The sequence below is a fragment of the Sitodiplosis mosellana genome, unplaced genomic scaffold, assembly GCF_009176505.1.
Source record: "Sitodiplosis mosellana isolate CC-2019 unplaced genomic scaffold, AAFC_SMos_1.0 Smas_scaffold_6170, whole genome shotgun sequence".
In the NCBI taxonomy this organism is placed as follows: domain Eukaryota; kingdom Metazoa; phylum Arthropoda; class Insecta; order Diptera; family Cecidomyiidae; genus Sitodiplosis; species Sitodiplosis mosellana.
Window position 1 is genome coordinate 1,618,572 of NW_022601411.1, and position 20,143 is coordinate 1,638,714.

At 36.1% G+C, this 20,143-nt stretch overlaps 3 protein-coding genes across 13 annotated transcripts; all 3 read right to left on the minus strand.

The window, feature by feature from the left end:
• Nucleotides 1-1,217: 1,217 nt before the first annotated feature.
• LOC129576075 (glycerol-3-phosphate dehydrogenase, mitochondrial) lies at nucleotides 1,218-15,647 on the minus strand. 11 transcript variants are annotated; one of them, XM_055460554.1, is made up of 9 exons: nucleotides 15,410-15,647; nucleotides 15,231-15,275; nucleotides 7,873-7,991; nucleotides 7,224-7,383; nucleotides 6,878-6,987; nucleotides 6,689-6,801; nucleotides 5,091-6,552; nucleotides 4,438-4,539; nucleotides 1,218-1,869 (listed from the first exon to the last, which is right to left on the minus strand). In XM_055460554.1, exons 3-9 carry the CDS (start codon nucleotides 7,972-7,974, stop codon nucleotides 1,735-1,737), a joined length of 2,184 nt encoding a protein of 727 aa, XP_055316529.1. In that variant the 5' UTR covers nucleotides 7,975-7,991; nucleotides 15,231-15,275; nucleotides 15,410-15,647; the 3' UTR covers nucleotides 1,218-1,734. The 11 variants fall into 11 exon arrangements, with proteins under 11 accessions (XP_055316529.1, XP_055316522.1, XP_055316524.1 ...); XM_055460547.1 differs by lacking the exon at nucleotides 4,438-4,539 and adding an exon at nucleotides 3,701-3,802 and having other exon boundaries at nucleotides 15,410-15,638; XM_055460549.1 differs by lacking the exon at nucleotides 4,438-4,539 and adding an exon at nucleotides 3,701-3,802 and having other exon boundaries at nucleotides 15,544-15,635.
• Nucleotides 15,648-15,949: 302 nt separating this feature from the next.
• LOC129576076 (translationally-controlled tumor protein homolog) lies at nucleotides 15,950-18,539 on the minus strand. Its single transcript, XM_055460558.1, has 3 exons — nucleotides 18,370-18,539; nucleotides 16,985-17,243; nucleotides 15,950-16,513 (listed from the first exon to the last, which is right to left on the minus strand). Exons 1-3 carry the CDS (start codon nucleotides 18,395-18,397, stop codon nucleotides 16,282-16,284), a joined length of 519 nt encoding a protein of 172 aa, XP_055316533.1. The 5' UTR covers nucleotides 18,398-18,539; the 3' UTR covers nucleotides 15,950-16,281.
• Nucleotides 18,540-18,854: 315 nt separating this feature from the next.
• Nucleotides 18,855-19,708, minus strand: LOC129576078 (cysteine-rich PDZ-binding protein). The gene is made up of 2 exons (XM_055460559.1): nucleotides 19,318-19,708; nucleotides 18,855-19,248 (listed from the first exon to the last, which is right to left on the minus strand). Exons 1-2 carry the CDS (start codon nucleotides 19,488-19,490, stop codon nucleotides 19,119-19,121), a joined length of 303 nt encoding a protein of 100 aa, XP_055316534.1. The 5' UTR covers nucleotides 19,491-19,708; the 3' UTR covers nucleotides 18,855-19,118.
• Nucleotides 19,709-20,143: the final 435 nt, after the last annotated feature.

Sequence of the window (20,143 nt, forward strand, 5' to 3'; positions counted from 1 at the left end):
GACATTTTTCACTCATTTTCTTATGCTTTTCGATGTTTTTTTTAGTTTTCCCTAAAATGATAGGTGTCTATGAATGAAAATTCCATAACTTTCCACCTGCAAAGTGTGAAAAATGTTCATTGCTTATCTAGCACTCTTCTTTTGTCCAAATTTCCCTGCGGAATAATGCATAAAATCAACGAAACTTTCTTGGTATATTGAAGTAAATACCAAATGCATAGATTTAGATCTAAACAGCAGAAAATAAGCCTTCAATTTTGCGGTGTGAACCAAAGTTTTCGCGAAAACGCAAATTTTTCGATAATTACCTTCAAGTTATTTTTCCTTGGATTGCAGAATTGTTATTTCTTCTTGAGACTGGACTAAACTTTGAAAAATCAACTTCAAAAAAGGAATGAAATTGAACATTTTAAGGGGATTCCAAGAGCAATAACACTTTTCGGTATTTTTGGTGGATTCTAAGAACTACATCAGCTTTGTCTTGTCCAAAATTAATAAGGCCACCTTTCTCTTGGCCATTTTTTTCTTCTTTTTTTGACAAATCTCATTCAGAGCGTATAGAAAATGTTTAAATTCCATCAAAAATTTCTTAGAGTTAAACAGCTTCAATTGGTGAAAGTCAAGAATATTTCTTCTGGTCGAACAAAATTTTAATCGATGAATTTTCAAGAAATGCTCAGATTCTCAAATAAGACCGACAAAATCCAGAAAAATGTTATCTACATAGTATGTAATGAATTATTTGAAGTTGAATCGAAATTGGCTTGGAATTTAATTGAAAATTTCCATGAAATGCAAAATTTGAACAGAATTCTCAGATTTTCAAAGAGCCATCCACCTCGAAGTGTTGAAAATGACGAAAAAAATACGTTCAAATATCAAAAAGAAGGTGAGAATCATTGAGTGGGATGAAGAATTTGAATGTGAAAAAAGTGGAAAAGAAAGCTTAATATTCGTTTAGTAAATCCTTTTCCTGCAGGAAATGATTTATAATTCGTGTGACTTTTTCTATCTAATCAAACGTAAACTGCCTCCCGAAATTATTAAACAAGCTAGGTACAAAGTAAAAAGATATGGTGTATCAACAAGAGAAAAAATATGATTTATTATTGACAATATTTACCCGATTTCAAGACGATTTTCTACAATAATTTTCACATCAATACGTAACACAAACGAAAAACAAGAAAAAAAACAAATGAAAGACCATAAATAAATCCACTGATAAGTACTAATGTCTTATTTCATTTATCATCATGTTTCTTTTATTGTTTATTTGCCGTTAATGGCTATATATCTATATCATATATGATTGTAAACCACGACCGCGACCCACTGGTCGTCGGTCACTTTTGGACAAGTTAAAAATTACAAAGGATTTGATTCCTGATAAATATGACTTTTATGCGCGATTTTTTGTTTGTTGTTGATTTTTTTGTTCATTTCTTCAGTTATATTCATACAATTTAATGGTAATCATAAACACACACACATTTTGTGTCGACACATTCTTAATTTTGTCAGAAGAAAAGAAATAAAAAACGTTATTTAGAAAGTTTAGCATTTTATGTGTTTTTTTTGTAAAGATCAAATGTTGTTGTTGTTTGAGTGTGTGTGTGTGCGTATGTGGAGACAGGAAAAATGTGGGATTGAAAAAAATTGTGTTCGCTTTTTCGTACGTTTAAAAATCTTAATTAAAAATCGATTGATTTTGATTTGCACATGTTTTGTTCTCTACAGTCCACCTCCGGAACGATCAACGGTGATCTTCTTCTTGAGTTTTTCCACTTCGTGCTTCTCTTCTTCCAATTCAGCCATTCGCGCGAATCGAGAGTAGGCCACGTGACCCGATTTGATTGCCGACATCATCTATTTGCATCGCGCACGTTCATTCGTAGAAGAACAGAAAAAAAAATTGCATTAGCATTTGACTTCAACTACAAGGATTTGCATTAAAATTGAGCAAACTTTAGTGATTTTTACTTAAAACCTATTATTTTCGAACAATTACTGACTACATATATCATTCCTTTCGTTCTTTTGTGTTTTTTAGATTAGTTCATGCAAGTTTTGGTGTGGTTTTTTTTTAGTTAAGCGAGCAAATGATATGGATTTTTGGTTTAATTAGTTTGTTGTGCTCCAAATACCGGATATAAAATCAACTTAATAGGCCAATACATTCGTTAGATTCATTCGATTTTGAACTATTTTATTTTTATTTTTTTTTTTAGTAAAATTTGAAAAAGAGAATATAAACGCTGGAAATTGAATCATAATGCAAAAATTCGCATTGAATTCCCATTTCAGCGTTCATGCATAAATTTTGATCGATTCTTAGCACCCGCTAAGCCTTTTTTGTACTATTTATTAACCGTGCAAACAACCAATTTCCTTTTCGAAATTTGAAAAGACGAATTTTGCAGAAAAATAACAAATTTTTGGAGGAAAAAAGCAAATTTTTGGAGGAAAAAAGCAAATTTTTGGCAAAGAAAACGAATTTCAACTTAATTTCAATTTCAATAACTAAATTACCACGTTATGCGTATTTGGCCACATGAAAATTGTGCCTTTTGGCAGGTTCCAAGGATTTGATCTTCTTCAATTCGAAACCAAAGGTGAGTTTTCACTTCAACTTGACAGATTCAGATCAAATTAAGGTATTTTTCTATCCAAAAATTCTTTTTTCGGCAATAAATTCAAAAATATCGTTCTTTTCTGTGGTTTTTTTGTGATTCAAATACCGAATTTCAAAGTGTAACTAACACGATGTTTCAAAAACATTGTAAAACAAACAATCATGTATCAACAAAATCGATGAATAAGTAAGAAAAAAGAATTGTTTTCGTTCAGAAGAACATGAATGAATGATTAGAAATGAATTTTCTGATAAAATTCATACATTTGATCTGAATACCTTCGATACGAAGAAATATATGAACTAAAATCTAGCACATAACCCCACAGAGACTGAGGTGCAACCAATACAAAAAATAAATTGACCATAAATAATAGAAACCAATTTGACGGTGAACGATTGGTGTGTTTTACCTTAAACGTGCATTTATATACAAAAATCGAAAATTTTGACTGTTTTGACTGATTGATGGATCAATTCATGGCTTTAATTTTTAACTCTTTAATTTTGATCAAGAGTTTCGTTTCAAAAATGGCATTTTTTCATGTCCTTTAAGAAAACTTTCGGCAAATCCAATGAAAATAATTCAAACTACGAACAATTTCTTTGAATGAGAGTTCAAAATGACAAAAAAAAACAAGACAAAAATAATCGAAAAGAAACTACATGGGAAAAAGAGTGCAATAACAAGGTGCAAACAATGGCTAAGAAATCAGTTGTCATTTATGTGTCAAGTTCCAATCGAAAATCGATTTCACAATGTCAACTAATATCAAAAATTGAGTGGAACAAACAGTAAAAACGTGAAAAGAGTGTTTTGTTGCATCAAATAAAGTCAAAATAGTTGAAATAAAAAAGGGGAATCAAATTAGTACAGATTTGCAATCAATGGGTCATTCGATTATTTGAATTTAGATGTGTGTATTTTTTTCTTTAAATTGCAACAGGCTTGTGTCTCTCGGTCTTGTCTGTATTAAGTGTGGGTGTATGTCGTAAGCAGAGGATTGTCATGTGCCTCGATTTTGTGTCTAAACGACTAACGTCGTGTGTTTGCATTTTACCAACCTGTAAGTATTCGTCGAGTTCGACCTGACCGTTCATATTTGTATCGATTTCACGAAGAATTTCATGCAATTCTTCACCAGATACCTCAGCATCACCGAAACTCTAAATGGTATAAGAATTGAGGCGATTTTTGTTTTGTTTTGTAGAGTAGTTTCAATCCAAAATCAAAAAAATGTAAAAATTAAACCAAAAAAACGGCCGAAAAACAAGTCGACAAGAACCAGGATCAAGTAGCCAAGAAAGAAGAGATGTTTGTTCATTTGATATGGAAATGGCGTTTTGAATGAATCGTGTGAATTGATGAAAATTAACCCATTTGTTTAAAAAGAATCCATTTTTTTTATCCCAAATTTCACGTGTCCTATTCTACAATTCGCGGCGATAGTGACCATTGAACGATGTTGTGAAATTGGCCTGATTCGCTGATGAAACCGATGATGAACTGCATTTTAGCTATCTATGCTCTTTGTCTAAGATCTGCTGTGATTAGGAAAACGTCCCAGAAAAAAAACCGGTGATTTGTGAAATTGAATGTGAAAAAAAACGATGGAACGAATGTAACTGATTAAAGCCCCCCTTGATTTTCTTTTTCTTCTTCTATCCTTTTTCGCATCACATCATTTATGCTGTGAGTGGCGCCAAATGAGAAAGAGTTCGAAAGCAGTGTTTTGCAGTTCGTATTGTCTAAATATGGTGTGAGCTAATCACTTTCGTTGCTGTTGCATTCCTTTACCAACCTGGAAGTAGTCCCACATTTCCAATCGACCGTTGTACGAGACGTCGATTTCTTTGAGTAGCTCATGCAGATTTTCGTCGTTTACCGTAATCCCTTCAATATTCTAAATGTGAATGCGAAAGATGCAATTTCAATTTTTGTTTTTCATGTAAATATTTCGTTAGACATTCATCGGTGGAGACAATGCTGGAAGTAAAATGTGACTCCGGAAGCCAATATGAGCCAATCCGATAATTATGAGTGATAAAATTGAATTTGACGAAGGCAATTTTTTGATTTATGACGATAGCAGTAACTGTCATTGGCTAACAGTTGATAGTTTCTGTCCAGTACCATGGTACTACATAGATGCATCGATATTGGATAAATTCACAACTAAAAACGATGCGAATCATAATCAAAACGATTCGAAAACGATGCAAAATTTCCGATTAAATCGAATCGAAATTAATTTTCATGGACAAAAACAATGCGAAATTGAAAAATGCATTGAAAATGTTGAAGTGCGGAAAAAAAGAGACGATCTTTGAATGGAATCGAGAGAATTTATAGAAAAATTTGATCCTCGTTTCGCTTGTCGGCTGAAAATAATCCAAAAACAAAGCATTTTCTACGTTCGGCCACGGCGTTTGACTGGCCACCAAAACGACTTACCTTGAGTGCACGTCGAATATCGTTGATTGACACGTATCCTTTGTTCTCTGCGTCGATGATTTGGAATCGTTTAATGTACAATTGAATTTCGTCTTTCGATAGATTAATCGGAATTTTGTCACGTGATGCCCGATTCACGAACTGTCCCATTTCGTTGGTCAAAAATTCGGTGGCCGATTTGATTTGCCGTTCTTTCTCCTCTTTGGACCAGTTCAATTCTTCGGCCATAATGTCAACAATGGTGGGCAATGCTTCTTGTGCGGCTTGTACATTCAAAAATGAGAGACGCAAGCGTCGAGCAATCATATCAATGGCAGTGCATGCATATTCACGTACACCATAACGAATTTCGGCATCAATGTATGGGAATTCGGGATGAACTTTTTTACCAATGATTGGCCACCGTTTGCCGGTGAGCGATGCCATTTTAGCGACTGGAAATGCGCGATCACCGTACGATTGTGCCAAATGTTGTGCAACTTCACATTCCAAACCGAAATCCTGTACCAAACGAATGTACATGGTTGGTGTCCAACCATGAGCACCCTCCAACAGCATACCATCGGTTTGGCAAGACTCTTTTTCCGGTTGTAAATTGCATGCTTTGATCGCTGCGTCCATTGTATGTTCGGCCATGGCACGGTATGTTGTCCATTTGCCACCGGCAATTGTCACCAGTTTCGATGGGCTTACGTGCACAATATGATTCCGGGCCAATGATTGTGTGTCCTCTTTGTTTGGATCCGATACCAATGGACGGATGCCACTCCATGCCGACAACACATCACCACGACGCACTTCAACGTCGGAGTTCAAATAGTTTTTGATTTCGGTTAAAATGAATTCGATTTCATCTTCGGTTGGTTTCGGATTGTGGGTCACATCGCATGGCAAATCGGTGGTGCCGGCAATTGTTTGATTTTGCCATGGCAAGAAGAAGATCACACGACCATCGGATGTCGATGGATCGAGCAAACCCATTTGTTGTGGACTGTAGTAACCAGGCAATACGATGTGAACACCGGAACTTGGACAACAGATCGTTTTCACATTTGGATCGTCCATTTTACGGATGTAATCGGTGAATGGGCCAGTTGCATTGATGATACACTTGCCTTTTACTTCCCATTGTTTGTTTGTTATTGTGTCACGCACTTTTACACCGCACAGCACCTCTTTGCCTTCTTCGTTCTTTTTCTTCAGCAACGATGTGACTTCGGTGTGATTGACGACGGTTGCACCTTGACGAGCTGCCGTTAATGCCACCGCCAAATTCATACGTGCATCATCTTGTTGACCGTCATAGTAGACAATGGCACCGACCAATTTATCACCTTTCAACATTGGGAACAGTTCGAGCGCATTATTTTTCGACAGCACATAGGAACTCTTTACATTTCGATCGCCAGCAACGAAATCGTAGCATTTTATACCGACCCAATAGTATGGAAGCTGCCACCATCTGGATAGTGGGGAAAGACAAAATTTATTCAAGTTAGTACATTTCTTTTCAGACAAAATTTGTTCAGGATTTTTTTAAAAAAGAAAATCATGCAAAGGAAAAAATGTGCTGAAAAAAAAATGTTTTTGTTGCTCACTTGTACACCGGTAACATTATTGGGATGGGATGTGTTAGATGTGGTGCCGAATGCAACATCGATGCTCGCTCATGAAGAGCCTCTTTCACCATTCGGTACTGCTCAATGTCAGCCTAAACAAATTCGCAATAACAAAAGCATGATTAGATTTTTACTGAGCAAAATGAACAAAATCGATTTGAAACATACACCCAAAATGGCTTTCTGCAGGTAACGCACACCACCGTGAATCAATTTCGTCGATCGCGACGATGTACCACTTGCGAAGTCATCTCCTTCAATCAATGCCGTCTTCAATCCTGGAAAATTGAAATGAAATTGTTAGAATTTCTTTGGAAAATTTGTGTAATTTTGCATCACAATCAATCATGTATGATTTGTTTAAAACTTGAGATGAATGTTTAATGAATGAGTAAAAACCAAATTCAGAAATGAATTTAAAAAATTCAAAATTTCAACGAAAAACGAGAAAATGAAAACACAAGTGGAAAAAATGAAGAAAAAAAAAATAGAGAAAAAACGCTAATTTGCATACCTCTTGTGATAGAATCGAGAGCACATCCAGCACCAGTTGCACCACCACCAATGATGATTACGTCGTACTCTTCGCCACTTTGCAACGTTTTCACCTGTTCAGAACGTGGAGGAAGCTTTCGCTTAACCCGCGGCGTTGCTATTGCGGCTGCATTTACATTCTGTGCAACAAAAGCAAGACGAAAACATTTGAATGCACGCACAGAGAGAAATTAGGTTGGTACGATTACATATGACTTTTGGAATATGTTAAAAAGCAACTTTTTTATATGGCGGTTGTGAAGTACCCTTTCAGAATTACAAAAAAGTTGGACAAATCGCAACCGTCAGAGAAAATAAGTTGCTTTTCGACGTATTCCAAACGTCATCAATCAAACGTCTGCAATCGTACCAACCTAATTTCTCCCTCTGTGGGAATTTACTTATAAATTCGCTTTTAAACCAGAATTGGGTTCAATTTTTTTTTTTTTGTCTTATTTTCAATCCAATTCGGTTTGAATCGATTTGAAAATGAGAAAAATGAATGGCTTCAAAAATGAAAGATTCAAAGGGTTCCAAAGAATCAAAATTGATTCGAAGTCGTAGGCGACTAGAACTCAATCACAATTCAAATTTGAATTCAATTGCGATTCAAAGCAATAGAAACTTACTGCATATTGTCTGTCGAATGGATTCAATGCCCATCCAGCGAGGCCTAAGCCAGCGCATGCACCGAGTGTTGTTACGCCAACTTTGCGAAACCTTGCCGCCATTGCAACTCACTGATTACCTATGAATGAAAATACTGACATTTTTAATGAATGCTAAATCAACATTCTCGACGAACAAATTGGTGAACATGACGTCTGATCAATTTCCACGAAGAGATACTGCGAAAAAAATAAGTCCCATTTGTGAAACGTGACCATTTGAAATGACTCGAAAAGAATGTGTGTCCTTTGGCTTTCGTTCGAAATGACGAAATTGCGAATTTCAAGTGTTTAAACAATTTCAAGCAGGTTAAAGAGACACTTAGCCAGACGATTTGGCAACGATGCCAACATGACATTTTTCACTTGTGTTTTTCTTAATTTGTATTATTCGCAATGAATTACGAACGATGTTTGCAAAATGATTTTTTCTTCTCTCTTGCAAATCACAAAAACTTGGTATTTGTGTGACGAAAATAAATGACTAAACATGTGACGGCTTTTGTCGGTTGCAAGAACATTCTCAACGTTTTAATAGCTAAAAGAATACGGAAGTAAAAGCTGCGGATATAATAGAAAATTTGTTCTAAGCAAAAAAAAAACAAAATCTAGATTTTAATTTGGATTTCCAGAGATTCAAATTCAAAGCACGGCTTGACTCATTAAACGCATTTGGATTGTCAAACATTGAATAACATCATTATAATTTCAACGGAGAATAGTCCGTTGCTCCATTTCAACTCAAATCTCAGCGTAACAATTGAGTGGCTCTATTCATTTCTTGTTGTGAAAAAACAAAGTCGATTGAATAACAGAATAAACGAGTAAAATCAGTTGCGCTCATCACTTGGTCACATAATGTGAGTCAGTGTCAATGCCAGTCGTTGCAAGTGCAAATTGGCTGGATATTGATGATAATAACGAATGCACAATTGCAATTCGCATATGCATTCGAATTGTGTTCGTTATCATGGGCGCGCTGTGCGATCAAAATGCGGAGAAAAGGTGAGAAAAAGAGCAAACGAGTCGGAAAAGCAACGAGCGTGCATAGCAAATGAGTGAGAAAATGAGATAGACGGCGATAAAACAATAAATTAGTCATTCCATTCATAAAAATGCGATAGACGTTGCCGAGAATGTGACGTGTTGCCATACAAATAACAATAAAATGAATAATTCTCTTCACAATAATACCGCAATTTGGTTGAATAATCGTGTGCCATTCTCTCTCTCTCTATTTTCATTGGCTACACATCACATTTTTTGTGTGTGTATATATTGAACATGTATGTAAACAGAGCAAAAGGCGGCAACAGCACGCGATAACAATGCATCACGAGCTGATAGTTTATCTGGTAGAATGAACGTGATTTTGTTCAAAGGTCTGATTGTTTAGGTTATCATTTAATGTGTTACCAGTTAAAACCCGAATATGATTTTCATTTTAAATGTATCTCATAACAGAACCACGTTCATCTAGCATCTGAAAAAACATCTTACGCGATCAGAGACACCGCTCGCGATATGTGTCTTTGCAAGGACACTATTAGAATGAGAGATTGATAATCGCGGTCCATTGTGACATACGTAACGATCAGAGCGTAAAACAAACCTAACCAAAACAATGTATGTTTATACGAATAAAAATGGGAATCCTCCGTCTAGTCCTCCGTTTGAATTTCGTGCAACGTTGGCCATCGACATGATAGCAACAATAGATTAGTTAGATCGTTCCAAAAATATGTGTGGCTGAATTTTGCTGACGCATATTGTTATTAGATCTGGATAGTGTGTGAATGCCGAATACCCCAAAAAAAACCAACTCAAATTCGCCGTAGTCATTTTAATGAATCTGTATCAAGTGTCGTCATAAACGGCGTATATGAATGACACACAAACTCAAATCATGCTGTCGTCAACACACAATAAAACGTTGTCGTCGTCGTCGTCGTCGTCGTCGTCGTCGTCGTCGTCGTCGGGCCGCCGAGAAAGCAAATACTTTTCGCGTATCGAACAAAGTAGACAAACGTTGTCATGTTACATACGCTGTTCACATGAGCACCGACTTCACATAATTTTCCACTCAATTCATTCATCTCAGTCGCTCGGGCTCTCTCTCCATTACCCGATTCTGATTGTCTATCTCTTTTGCGACAGTGCGCTCGCACCTATTGATCGATAAGTGTTCAAAGCTTGGGGGCTATCGCGAAAATTGAGATCACTTGACCAAACCACCGCTTTGAAACGTGTCATTTTTTATGTTTCATTGGCAAAAAAAAGGAAAATTGCGCTCCTTATTATATTGTTGGGCTACGCGTATTTACATTGTTAACACTCCCACCTAGTGGGAGCTCTAATTTGCGTGTGTGTGTGTGTGTGTGTGCGCGCGAGTATAGGAGCATAACAGAGAGTTCAACAAGTTGTTCTCAATTACACGCTCATAATAAAATAATTATAATTAAATCGACCATGTTAGGAAATGTGTTCGACTCATTCCATGGCCTGTTCCGACAGACAGTTCGATCAAGGCGCGAACGAACGCAAAAATTAACGTTTCAATTTCATTTTTTATATGCTGCGGCTAATTTACGAGAAAAAAGATAGCGGGAGGGAGCGAGAGAGAGAGAGTAAAAGAGAGATAGAGCGCGAGAGAAAGGTAGAAAAGAGTTCGATTCGGGCAAGAAAAAGAGGGAAGGAGAAGGAGAAGGAGACATAACTAAAACAATGAGGCGTTTCAATGTAAATTATGGCCAATTTCATGCGAACGATCTAATACAATGCAAATTCAATTAACTTTTTCATTGTTGGAATATTTTCTCAATTTGATATCGCATTTCGTTTGGAATATTTTAAATTTTGTTGTTTGGTTTTGGAAAATTTGGTTGACATTGATGCAATTACATCATTGAATGCGAGATATGATTTTAATCACAGTGTTGTTGGTCTAATCAGAGCCGTCAATGGGACAAAGCGATGCTTGATAAATACAAATATTCTGATGGGAAATAAGTACACATGTCCTGGGCACATTGAAAACCCATTGTTTTAAGAGTCCAAATTTATTAGTCTAATTTTAGAACATTTGTCGCGTGTGGCATAAGCTCATTTTTTTTCACTATTTAATGGCTAAAAAATAGCCTTTGTTCCAAGACGTTTTGAGGTGAGCATGGAGTTTATGCACCTGTTGAATGGAGCACACAGCTGACAACAAAGTTCCTATTGCCGTTCAGAATAACTTCATGTGGGTGACTTTTTGAAGAAGAATAAGAATGAGAATAAGAATACGGAGAAGAAGAAGAATAAGACAACGATTTTCAGTCCATAATTCAAAGACTGTGGTGTCAAACCGATTGTCAATTTGCCACTGTCAAATCGACACTGTCGATCGGTTCGACTGTAAAAATAGATTTCGTTTTAAAATATCAATATCAGCGATTACGAGTTTTAAATCATTTTTGGTTTGCTGGAGTGGCTCTGTGTGACACCATTCACAAAACTTACAGCAGACATTCAGCCGAATCGAACAAGGAAATTTATGAGTAATAATTGTAGCAAATACACACGGTATTTTTCTATGTGTGTGCTGTTCTCTGATTATTATATTCAAGGTTGAACGCGTGTGCGCGCGCGTGGGCCCTATTCATACGCGTGCCTCGATCTTATACTCTCACACGCGACTCAATCCGCTTGTAAATCAAATGAAACAGTTTCATTACGCGCGTGCGACTCTGTGTGTTTTCATCAGTGAGATCGATTTCGCGCGTCTCTGTGATATTTCGCTGATCATGTGAGTGTATGTGTGTGTGTGAGTGAGTAAGTGAGTGCCATGACACGCTCAGAATAGATTTCATTTGGATATTTAAAGTTCCTGAACTTGTTTCTTTGCAAAAGTCACAATGAGCAATTGATCAGCTGACTCTGGCCACGAAATGATGTGCAATTTGCAAAATGGTCGGAATGGAATGGGAGACAGACAACGTGAACTAATGAGCAAAAGTGACGAAGAAATGAAAAGAAATGAGTTGCATAACGAAATGGATGCGGCTCAAGAATGCTCACAGAGTTGCGAAAGCGAAAAGAAGAAGAAATGAGCGTAAAACTAAAAAATGTGTGAACAACACCGATCTGACGTTCGATCTTTTGTTTCTCTCTCACGCAAACACATTCCTGATTAGATAACTACCAAAGACCCGATTATGTAATTGCAGCTTTATGATCCTTTGGCATGGTTAAATTTACTCTCTGCGGTTTTTTTTCCTTTTTTCCTTCGTGTTCTCGGTTTTTTTTTGTGATGCGTGTAGCCCACCTTACACGTTTATAATGGCCAATTAGCTTCAGCGGCGATAAATTTAACGAGATTTTACCGACACAAATATTCGATAAAGGATTGAACACAGAGAGATTGTATCCCGTAGCACACACAAAAAAAAACGATCTTACTCGCTCTTCGTCTTTCTCTACCTCTCTTTGGCTCTCTTTCTCTCACTCTTTCAAATACACACCACAAAAAAAAATATCTTGATAAAATGTTTCACGAATTTTATTTTCGCAACTTTTATCGCAATTTACTACATCGGCTTGATGCGATTGTTGTTGTTGTTGTTACTGCGGCTGCCATCGATGTCGATCTGTTTTTTTTTTGTTCATACAATTCTTATAGCTTCGGCACACACAAAACAATAGAATCACCGTCGTTTAGCCTTGCCAACAACAATAGCAACAAAGCCTAAAATCGGCCACATTTTCTTATTTAAAAACCCAAACCGTGTCTTCATCTTCGCTTTGTTTCATCTCTGTCGCGCTTATTGGCACACATTTTCATTTTGGGTGTTCATTCTTCAAAGCGGGCTGTAATTCATGTGAAAAACCGTTTTCAATTCGATCATGCGGTGACATATGACACACAAGAAAGAAAAATCACTTATTCTTATTCGCTTAATGTGTAACTTTTTTTCGGTTTTTTCATTAATTTGCGTTGCCAAAACGGATGAAATGCGAATAATTTTTCTTGAATTTGTGAAATTGGCTCATTTCAATACGATTCACTTCAACGTCGTACACAACAAGATCTCACACACATAATAATTCTGAGAATTTATTTCTTTTTTTTTTTTTTTGAAAAGATGGGATGAAAACCAACAAGTCAATTCGAAGTGATGAAAAAAATCATATTTTTTACAATTTTTAATTTCAACATGATCATCAAAACACTTAGAAAATGGATCAAAAGAAATAAAAACAATACAAAATAATAACCAAGAAAAAAAAAGGTTGTGTCTCACTCTCTAAATGTCTACACGGTGTGTTCAATGCGAAAAGCAATTCGTACTACTCGGCTTCGAAAAATGTTCTTCTCGTTGAGCACGCGTATTTTGGTGTATTTCAACTGTGGTCGGTGCCGAATTAAAACTACAACTCGACTCGAGTAAATTTGTGTGTGAGCAGAAGCACAGTTCCCTATCGCCGCCGATACAGTGGCAACGGTGTGAGTCAGAATGAGAGCGTGGTGAACAAATGCGCGAGCGCGCGTGAATCCGCACAGTAAGCCGCGTGCACGTAACATACACTTTTTTCTGGTGGCGGCTAGCTGTGTAATGCTATACCGTCGCCGCTGTTATCTACAACCGACCGACAGATTTTTTTTTTTTACACTGAAATTACATATACTGTGTGTCGTTGAAGTGAATTTCGTTCAGAGGGAGAGAAAGATCGAGCGAGAGAGAGGTAAAGGGAGACAGAAAGAGAAAGAAAGAGAGAAAAAACAGTCAACAATGAGTGTGTGGAGCACATGCTTTGTGTCATATGAGATATAAACACACAACTCATTTGACATCGATGTTGTATGTACTTGTACATTTGACAACACAAACGAGAGAACAAGAGATTTTATGACGAAGTTGTTGGAAAAAAAATTGCTGTCAACCACATGACAAATTAATCTAAGCTTTCGAAACGGTTAGCGGTCGAAACAGAGCTTTTGACCTGAGTTTTTTTCTCTCGATGTTTCGGTTTTTCATTCTTTATTTGAAGTCGGTTATTTATTACATTTCAATATACCTATTGGTTCAAATTGCAGAATTTTTTTCTTCTACAGAAGACTTCTTGAGGCATCTACTCATAAATTATGGATCAAGCTAATAAATTTCGGCACCAAAAAATGAATTAAAATCAAAATAATTGTTGAATTAAAAAAAAACGAATCAAAATCAAAACGCGATAAAGACGAAGCAACAATGTCGACCGGGTGGATTCGAACCAATCGGTTGATAAAGGTCAATTTTCATTTTAAATTTAGATCAAGTTGATAGAACTGACAATTAATGATGGTTCGGCATTCTCCATCGGCGTTTCCATGGATGCCGATGACCTGCATTATTCTTATGCAACGTTTTCAATCAATAGAACCATTGAATAACGGCACCACACGTATCTTGTCAGCAATCAACGTACTTCAGCGTACTTAGTTATGACTATTGATAGATATGGACAAATCTGGCTAAAAACCATCATTAAATTCCAAAAATCCCAACCATTATTGCACTTTAAATCTCGGACTTAGTTTTGGAACAAAAGAAATCAGCGAAAGTATGAGAAAATGATTTAAAAAGTCATGTTGTCATGCATAGTCTTCGTATGACGTTCGGCAAAAATAAAGAAAATCTACCAAAGAAGCAACAAAATAACAAAAATTAACAAAATAAGCCCGAATTATCAGATAGGATGGAGAAAAAAATCCCGAAACAACACGAAGAAAGCAAAAATCGGTGAAAAAAATAACCGAAAAACAACAAAAAGCAGAAGTTTAATCGTTCTTTCTATGCCCGACAAAAATTCCCTCACAAATGTTCCAAGTAAATCGATAATAATTCGAGCGAATCTTCAACAGTTTCGTGATGACTGGTCGTTCGACTGAGCTGTGTGCATTCAGTAGGCGTGTGGACTATTTTTAATTTAATTTCATGTGTATCGTAAAATGCAACAACATGCAACCGCATCGTATTGACTGGTCGTGTCGGTTCTTTTTGCGCCCCAATCAAATGCTGTTCGATGTGCAAAAATTGTCTATTTCAACGAACTGTGACACCGTTACTTTGGCCGGGTTTTAAATTTAGACTGCTTGACTTCGTTTTTTTTATTTTGAGTTTTTGAAGAAAACACAATCGTTCCATATTGCGTCGTGCGGCGAATGCTTTTGCATCTTGTTGGTACGGTTTGGTTTATCCGTGAAATGTGCGTATCGATTTTGTTGCCAATGTTTTGAAAAAAAAAAAAACCACTTCAAGCAGCTCCATTACTCTGGAGCCATACATTCTGCTTACCTTTTTGTACACAGTCAATAGCAGCCAACTAAACAAATCCCGTGTCTGCTGAAACAAAAAGTCACCTTAATGATAATGGTAAACACACACTTTGTGCGACACTTAAACAATTCCAAATGTGCAAATGCAAAAGAATCGCCCCGAGAAAAAACAAAAACCCGTCCCGTTAATGCGCCTACTTGATAAATAAACCCAAATTCACGATAATTGATCTAAATATTTGTTAATTGATTCGTCGGCTTTGATTAACTGTTCAACTGAGGTGCAAATGCAATATTTCCCAAACAGAAGAAAAAAAAAGTGTTGCGTGCACCTGCAATGATATCGCTTTCACTGGGCGAAAACGATGGTGTGTGGATTTATCAGTGTTTTGAAAATGACATTTGTGTCACATTGAAAGAAGTAAGAACAACACACTTTTTTTCGCTTCGTTCTTTCAGTCGATTTTGGGTTGTATTGCGCGCACTCGTCACATGGACTGCGGAGAGTGTAGTACTGTGTGTGCACAGTCGTTGCGTGTATACACTTTGCCTCCTTTGCTGCCGTCTCTGTGTACTTCAGTACATTTTCGGCTGAAAATAGCGAACAAAAAACAATAATTTCTCCTTCGGTATACATGCCGAAGCAGCGAGCTGGTGGAAAATCGAGGGAAAATTATAATCCTCATCCAGACATTGACAGCTGAATTCATGCGCGCCAAAAATCAAAACAAAACGTCATTTTCGTTCGGATTTTCATAGATTCTTTTTATTTAGTTCGATATAATCTCAGTATTTTCTTTTTGTTTCGTTTGTAGCGCAAAACTCGTTGTTGTTCTCCACCTTCCAAAAAAAAAATCAATAAAAACTGAACCCAAGACAAATGAAAAAAAAGACATCAATACTTTTCCTCATGAAAATAGGATAATTTGCCAATTGAAAAAAAAAACCATGGATTTTTTTGTGTTGTTTGTGTTTTTTGTATCTTTTTATTGGAGTATGAAATTTCCGGATGTTATTGGTTGCTGTTTAGTTGTTTCTGTGGTTGTTGTTGCTGTTGAGAATTTGCGATTTTATACTTTCTCTTCATCGAGACCGTGTTTGAAGAACATAAACACTGGCGTTGATACACCGTCGATGTCACGGTATTCGCAAATGCCAACCATACCATCAACGTCCATTGATTCACCGGTAAAGAATTGCAAATCTTTGAATCGGCCCAAAATTTCCTTCATTTGTTTGTTGATGTTGGTCTTGAACACTTCAACTTGATCGGGGGCACGCTTTTCCAATTCGGCGATCAATCTGGAAGAAAACAATGGAAACATTACGGTATTAGAATTTTTGATACATTTTTTATTTTTTGTTTTTCGTTAAAAAAAATGGAAATTTTCAAACAAAAGTAAGAAGGAGCAAAAAAATTAATAAAAAAATGAATAGAAACAGAAGAAAGAACTGAAAAACTGTCGTGCAAACAGCCAGCAATCAAAAACTAAAGAGCAGCACGTACAAATACTGAACTTGAAATTCAACAGTACTTGAAACGGTATCATGATACGATAAATTTGCTTAAGCCGTTTTCTGGACATTTTTGTATTGCTTAATGTTTCGAATTTTTTGTTTTTTTTTCGTTTGCTGAGCTCCTCTCTCGCTCAGCACGCTCAGAGAGAGAGAGAGAGAGACAAGAAAAGAAAGACAAAAAACGATAGGGGAAAAGGAAGACAGAGAACAAGAAAGGAAAAAAAAAGAAAAATTTGTTAATGTCCCAAAACTCACTTCTTCATGTAATCCTTAAGATATGCAGTGTACGATTTTTTATCACCAAAGGCGAAACATTCCTGCAAACGATGGTTCAATACGACATCGACACCAGTTTCAACATTGGCATCAGTACCTTCATCGGCCTCTTCAGCAGATGGATTGGAACCCGCGAGAACGATATCACCATCTGAACGGGTCACTAATTTACCGTACACTTCATAGATGACCTCATCGACGAGTTTCATCTTGTATGTGTCGGCGAAGATTTCGTCACCTATGGAGAGCGGGAGAGAGAGAGAGAGAAAGTAATAAAAAAATGCATTAGTCGATTGGTGCTAAAATAAAGTAAAGCGGGCATCTTTAGTACTGAAGATTTAAATTTAATGCTAAAATTCACAAAGCAACAAAAAAACCGCATTCAACTGCAAAAATTCCCCTTGAAATTGAATAAAATGCTCATTGTGTTCTTGAAATCATATCAAAATCCTCGACAAAATGTGTGAAAAAGTTGAACATTTGTTCAACAGTGATTGCAATTGCATATGTGGAAGTTTTTCACTTGAAATGATCGTTCACACCTGAAGCTATCAACGCACAACCCATCGAATTCAAGCGTGAAAGAGGTGAAAGGAGCACCGAGATAAAGATTAGCCTCGAAAAGATTTCTTGATTAGAAATGATTTGTTCGTCGTTTTAAAAACATTTTTCGATTTGAAAAGTGTTTTTTTTTTCACACAAAATGAATTGAGGCGCAAAATTCATCGTTAAATTTGAGGTTATAAATCAATCGGTAAATTCCATTAGTTCAATTTCTTTGTCAAAAAAAAAATCGGCATACACTTTCGGCAAAATAATTATATGCTATTCGATTTTCATCTGTTCGCTTCGATTTTTGACACACATTTTACATTTTTGTAGGGCGAAGACGTAGCTAGAAACGCGCGATAAAATGCGAATGTTTCAATATGCAATAGAAAATTTGTGTCACATACACATAGCAATATGCTTAGCATAGTCATCAATTGATAGTCCAGACGATGAAATCACCGAAAAATTTCGATGCACTATGGATAATGTGAAACATGTAATCCATCGAAATTATTCAGTTCAATGCAATAATTTCCTTTTTTTTGATGGAAGAGAAAAAAAGAGCAACCGTTTACGTTTCAACCGTTTGGCGTCAATAGCGCTTACATTCGTATACATAGAGCATACAAAATCCAGCCGTCTTAACACAACGATCAAGCAAGCGGCAAAGACGGCGACGACATTTTCCTCTCGGTCACAATTTTTTTTTTTTGGATGGATTTTTGTTGCATTTTTTTTTCAATGAAATCGCACGAAATCACCAAAAATATTCATGGAAAACGATTCGATAGTTTGTTTTGAATGCAACTTACCAGTGAAAATATCCTTATAAATTCTCATATTGGAAGATGGAGAATGATTTTGCACTAAATAACACTAAAAACACGCTCTGCTTGAACGAAAGAGGTACCGATCCGGAAGGACGTTTTGAACAAAATGAACGAGTCGAGGCTTTAACTTGTCATCACTTTGACAGTTGCCGCTATACGTATGTACGACACAACAACACGTATCTGGTTGCGCTCACACACCGATTGGTGAGGTTAGGTTTCCATTGCGGTGCGTTCACAGTTGTGATTCGGCTCTTTTTTTTTGGTTTTGTGCTCAATGAGAACAACTCATTACGAATTGAAAGAGAATTTTTCTTGATTTTTTTCATTCATTACAATTTTTTTTTTTTTGGTCGAGAGAAAAATTATTTTTCCAAAGCCTTTTCAACGATAGAATGTATTTTTCATTCACCATAAATCCAATCAGCGATTGAGTTCGATTTAGTCGATAAAAGTCCAAACTTTTTCAGAGTCTTTACATCCTTTTATTCAAGTTCAAAATCATAAAAAAATAAATTTTAGCACAAACAGCAAAAAATGTACAGCAAATTACTTAAATTAGTGGACTTAAATCTAAATTGGAGCTAGAAACGTTGCGATATCATGCTGGTGTTTTATCGGACAGTGAATGTGAATTAAGTTACTGATGAAGTTCAATTGATGATTTCTAGTTAAAAGTTTGGTTGCAATAATCAATTGTTGGCTCCAATGTCCAAAGTGTGAGAATATCCCTAAGTTGAGCTCTGTTTGTAGTTTTTTGTATCAAGTAGCTTCTTGCCGCACATTGCACAAATACCCTTTTTATAGGCACACGATTGGCAGTAATGTGATCCGACCTGATGCACTTTCGTTCGGCAAATTCTGTTCAAAATGAAAAATGAAATTAAAATCTTCCACTTTTACTCTATTTTTTGTCAATTCTCTACTTACCGACACGGGCGAAGTGTCTGTCCGACGGGATCGAAGCGATTCTTTCCACCAGTTAACGCCTTATTTTCATTGACTTTGCGGCCACCCGACTCGGTTGTGTTTCTTGCACCCGATTTCCATGGATCCGGCGTTATAACTTTGCCCAATTTCTTCTCACACTTCTCACACACCATTTTCTGGTCGTCGTCTTTTCGCTTCGGTTAGATTTAAATCAAATTTATTTACTTCAATCTCTGTGATTCTTTTTATGATTTTCTTCTTCTTCTCTGGTTCAATTTGTTTATGTTATGATTAGTGGTCGTCGTCATTGGACTAGCTGTCAATGCGAGTGTCATATCGCTAATGAATGAAGTTGAATGCGTTTAAAAAACACAAATATGAACGCCTCCACTGTGATGGTAAAAAAATCTCAATCATGAATCTACATCACCATATGAGAGGAAAAATTGACGTTTTTTTTTATTTTGATTTAATTTTCACTCAAATTCGATTGATTTTTTTCAGCATTTTTTTCCGGAAAAAAAATTAATCTTGTTGAAGACATCGTTTTCTTTTTTGATGAATCATTTCATTTTTTTCTCAAATAAAAAGAAATTTAAAAGAAAAATTCTTTCTGAAAGAATTCTGAGAAATAAAATTGAAAGTAAAGATTTTTCATTAGAAAATTAAATTTCATTTTTAACGACAAAAACGTTTTTTTTTTTCTTTATAAAAATCGAAGAAATGAAAATTGCAATTTTTTTTGAATATTCCATTTCAATTTTATTTTTTTTTTATTTTTATAGTTACTTCGGTGTAGAAAATAAGACAATTTGTGTCGCAGCTA

What these genes read in the sequence shown, in the direction of transcription:
- LOC129576078 (XM_055460559.1), bottom strand. Translation starts at nt 19,490, where the DNA reads ATGGTGTGTGAGAAGTGTGAGAAGAAATTGGGCAAAGTTATAACGCCG. An exon ending in CAGACACTTCGCCCGTGTCG is followed by an intron (nt 19,249 to 19,317) that starts GTAAGTAGAGAA and finishes CATTTTGAACAG; the next exon opens with AATTTGCCGAACGAAAGTGC.
- LOC129576076 (XM_055460558.1), bottom strand. Translation starts at nt 18,397, where the DNA reads ATGAGAATTTATAAGGATATTTTCACTG. An exon ending in TTATAAGGATATTTTCACTG is followed by an intron (nt 17,244 to 18,369) that starts GTAAGTTGCATT and finishes CGCTCTCCATAG; the next exon opens with GTGACGAAATCTTCGCCGAC. An exon ending in CTTAAGGATTACATGAAGAA is followed by an intron (nt 16,514 to 16,984) that starts GTGAGTTTTGGG and finishes GTTTTCTTCCAG; the next exon opens with ATTGATCGCCGAATTGGAAA.
- LOC129576075 (XM_055460554.1), bottom strand. Translation starts at nt 7,974, where the DNA reads ATGGCGGCAAGGTTTCGCAAAGTTGGCGTAACAACACTCGGTGCATGC. An exon ending in CATTCGACAGACAATATGCA is followed by an intron (nt 7,384 to 7,872) that starts GTAAGTTTCTAT and finishes TTTGTTGCACAG; the next exon opens with AATGTAAATGCAGCCGCAAT. An exon ending in TCTCGATTCTATCACAAGAG is followed by an intron (nt 6,988 to 7,223) that starts GTATGCAAATTA and finishes TCAATTTTCCAG; the next exon opens with GATTGAAGACGGCATTGATT.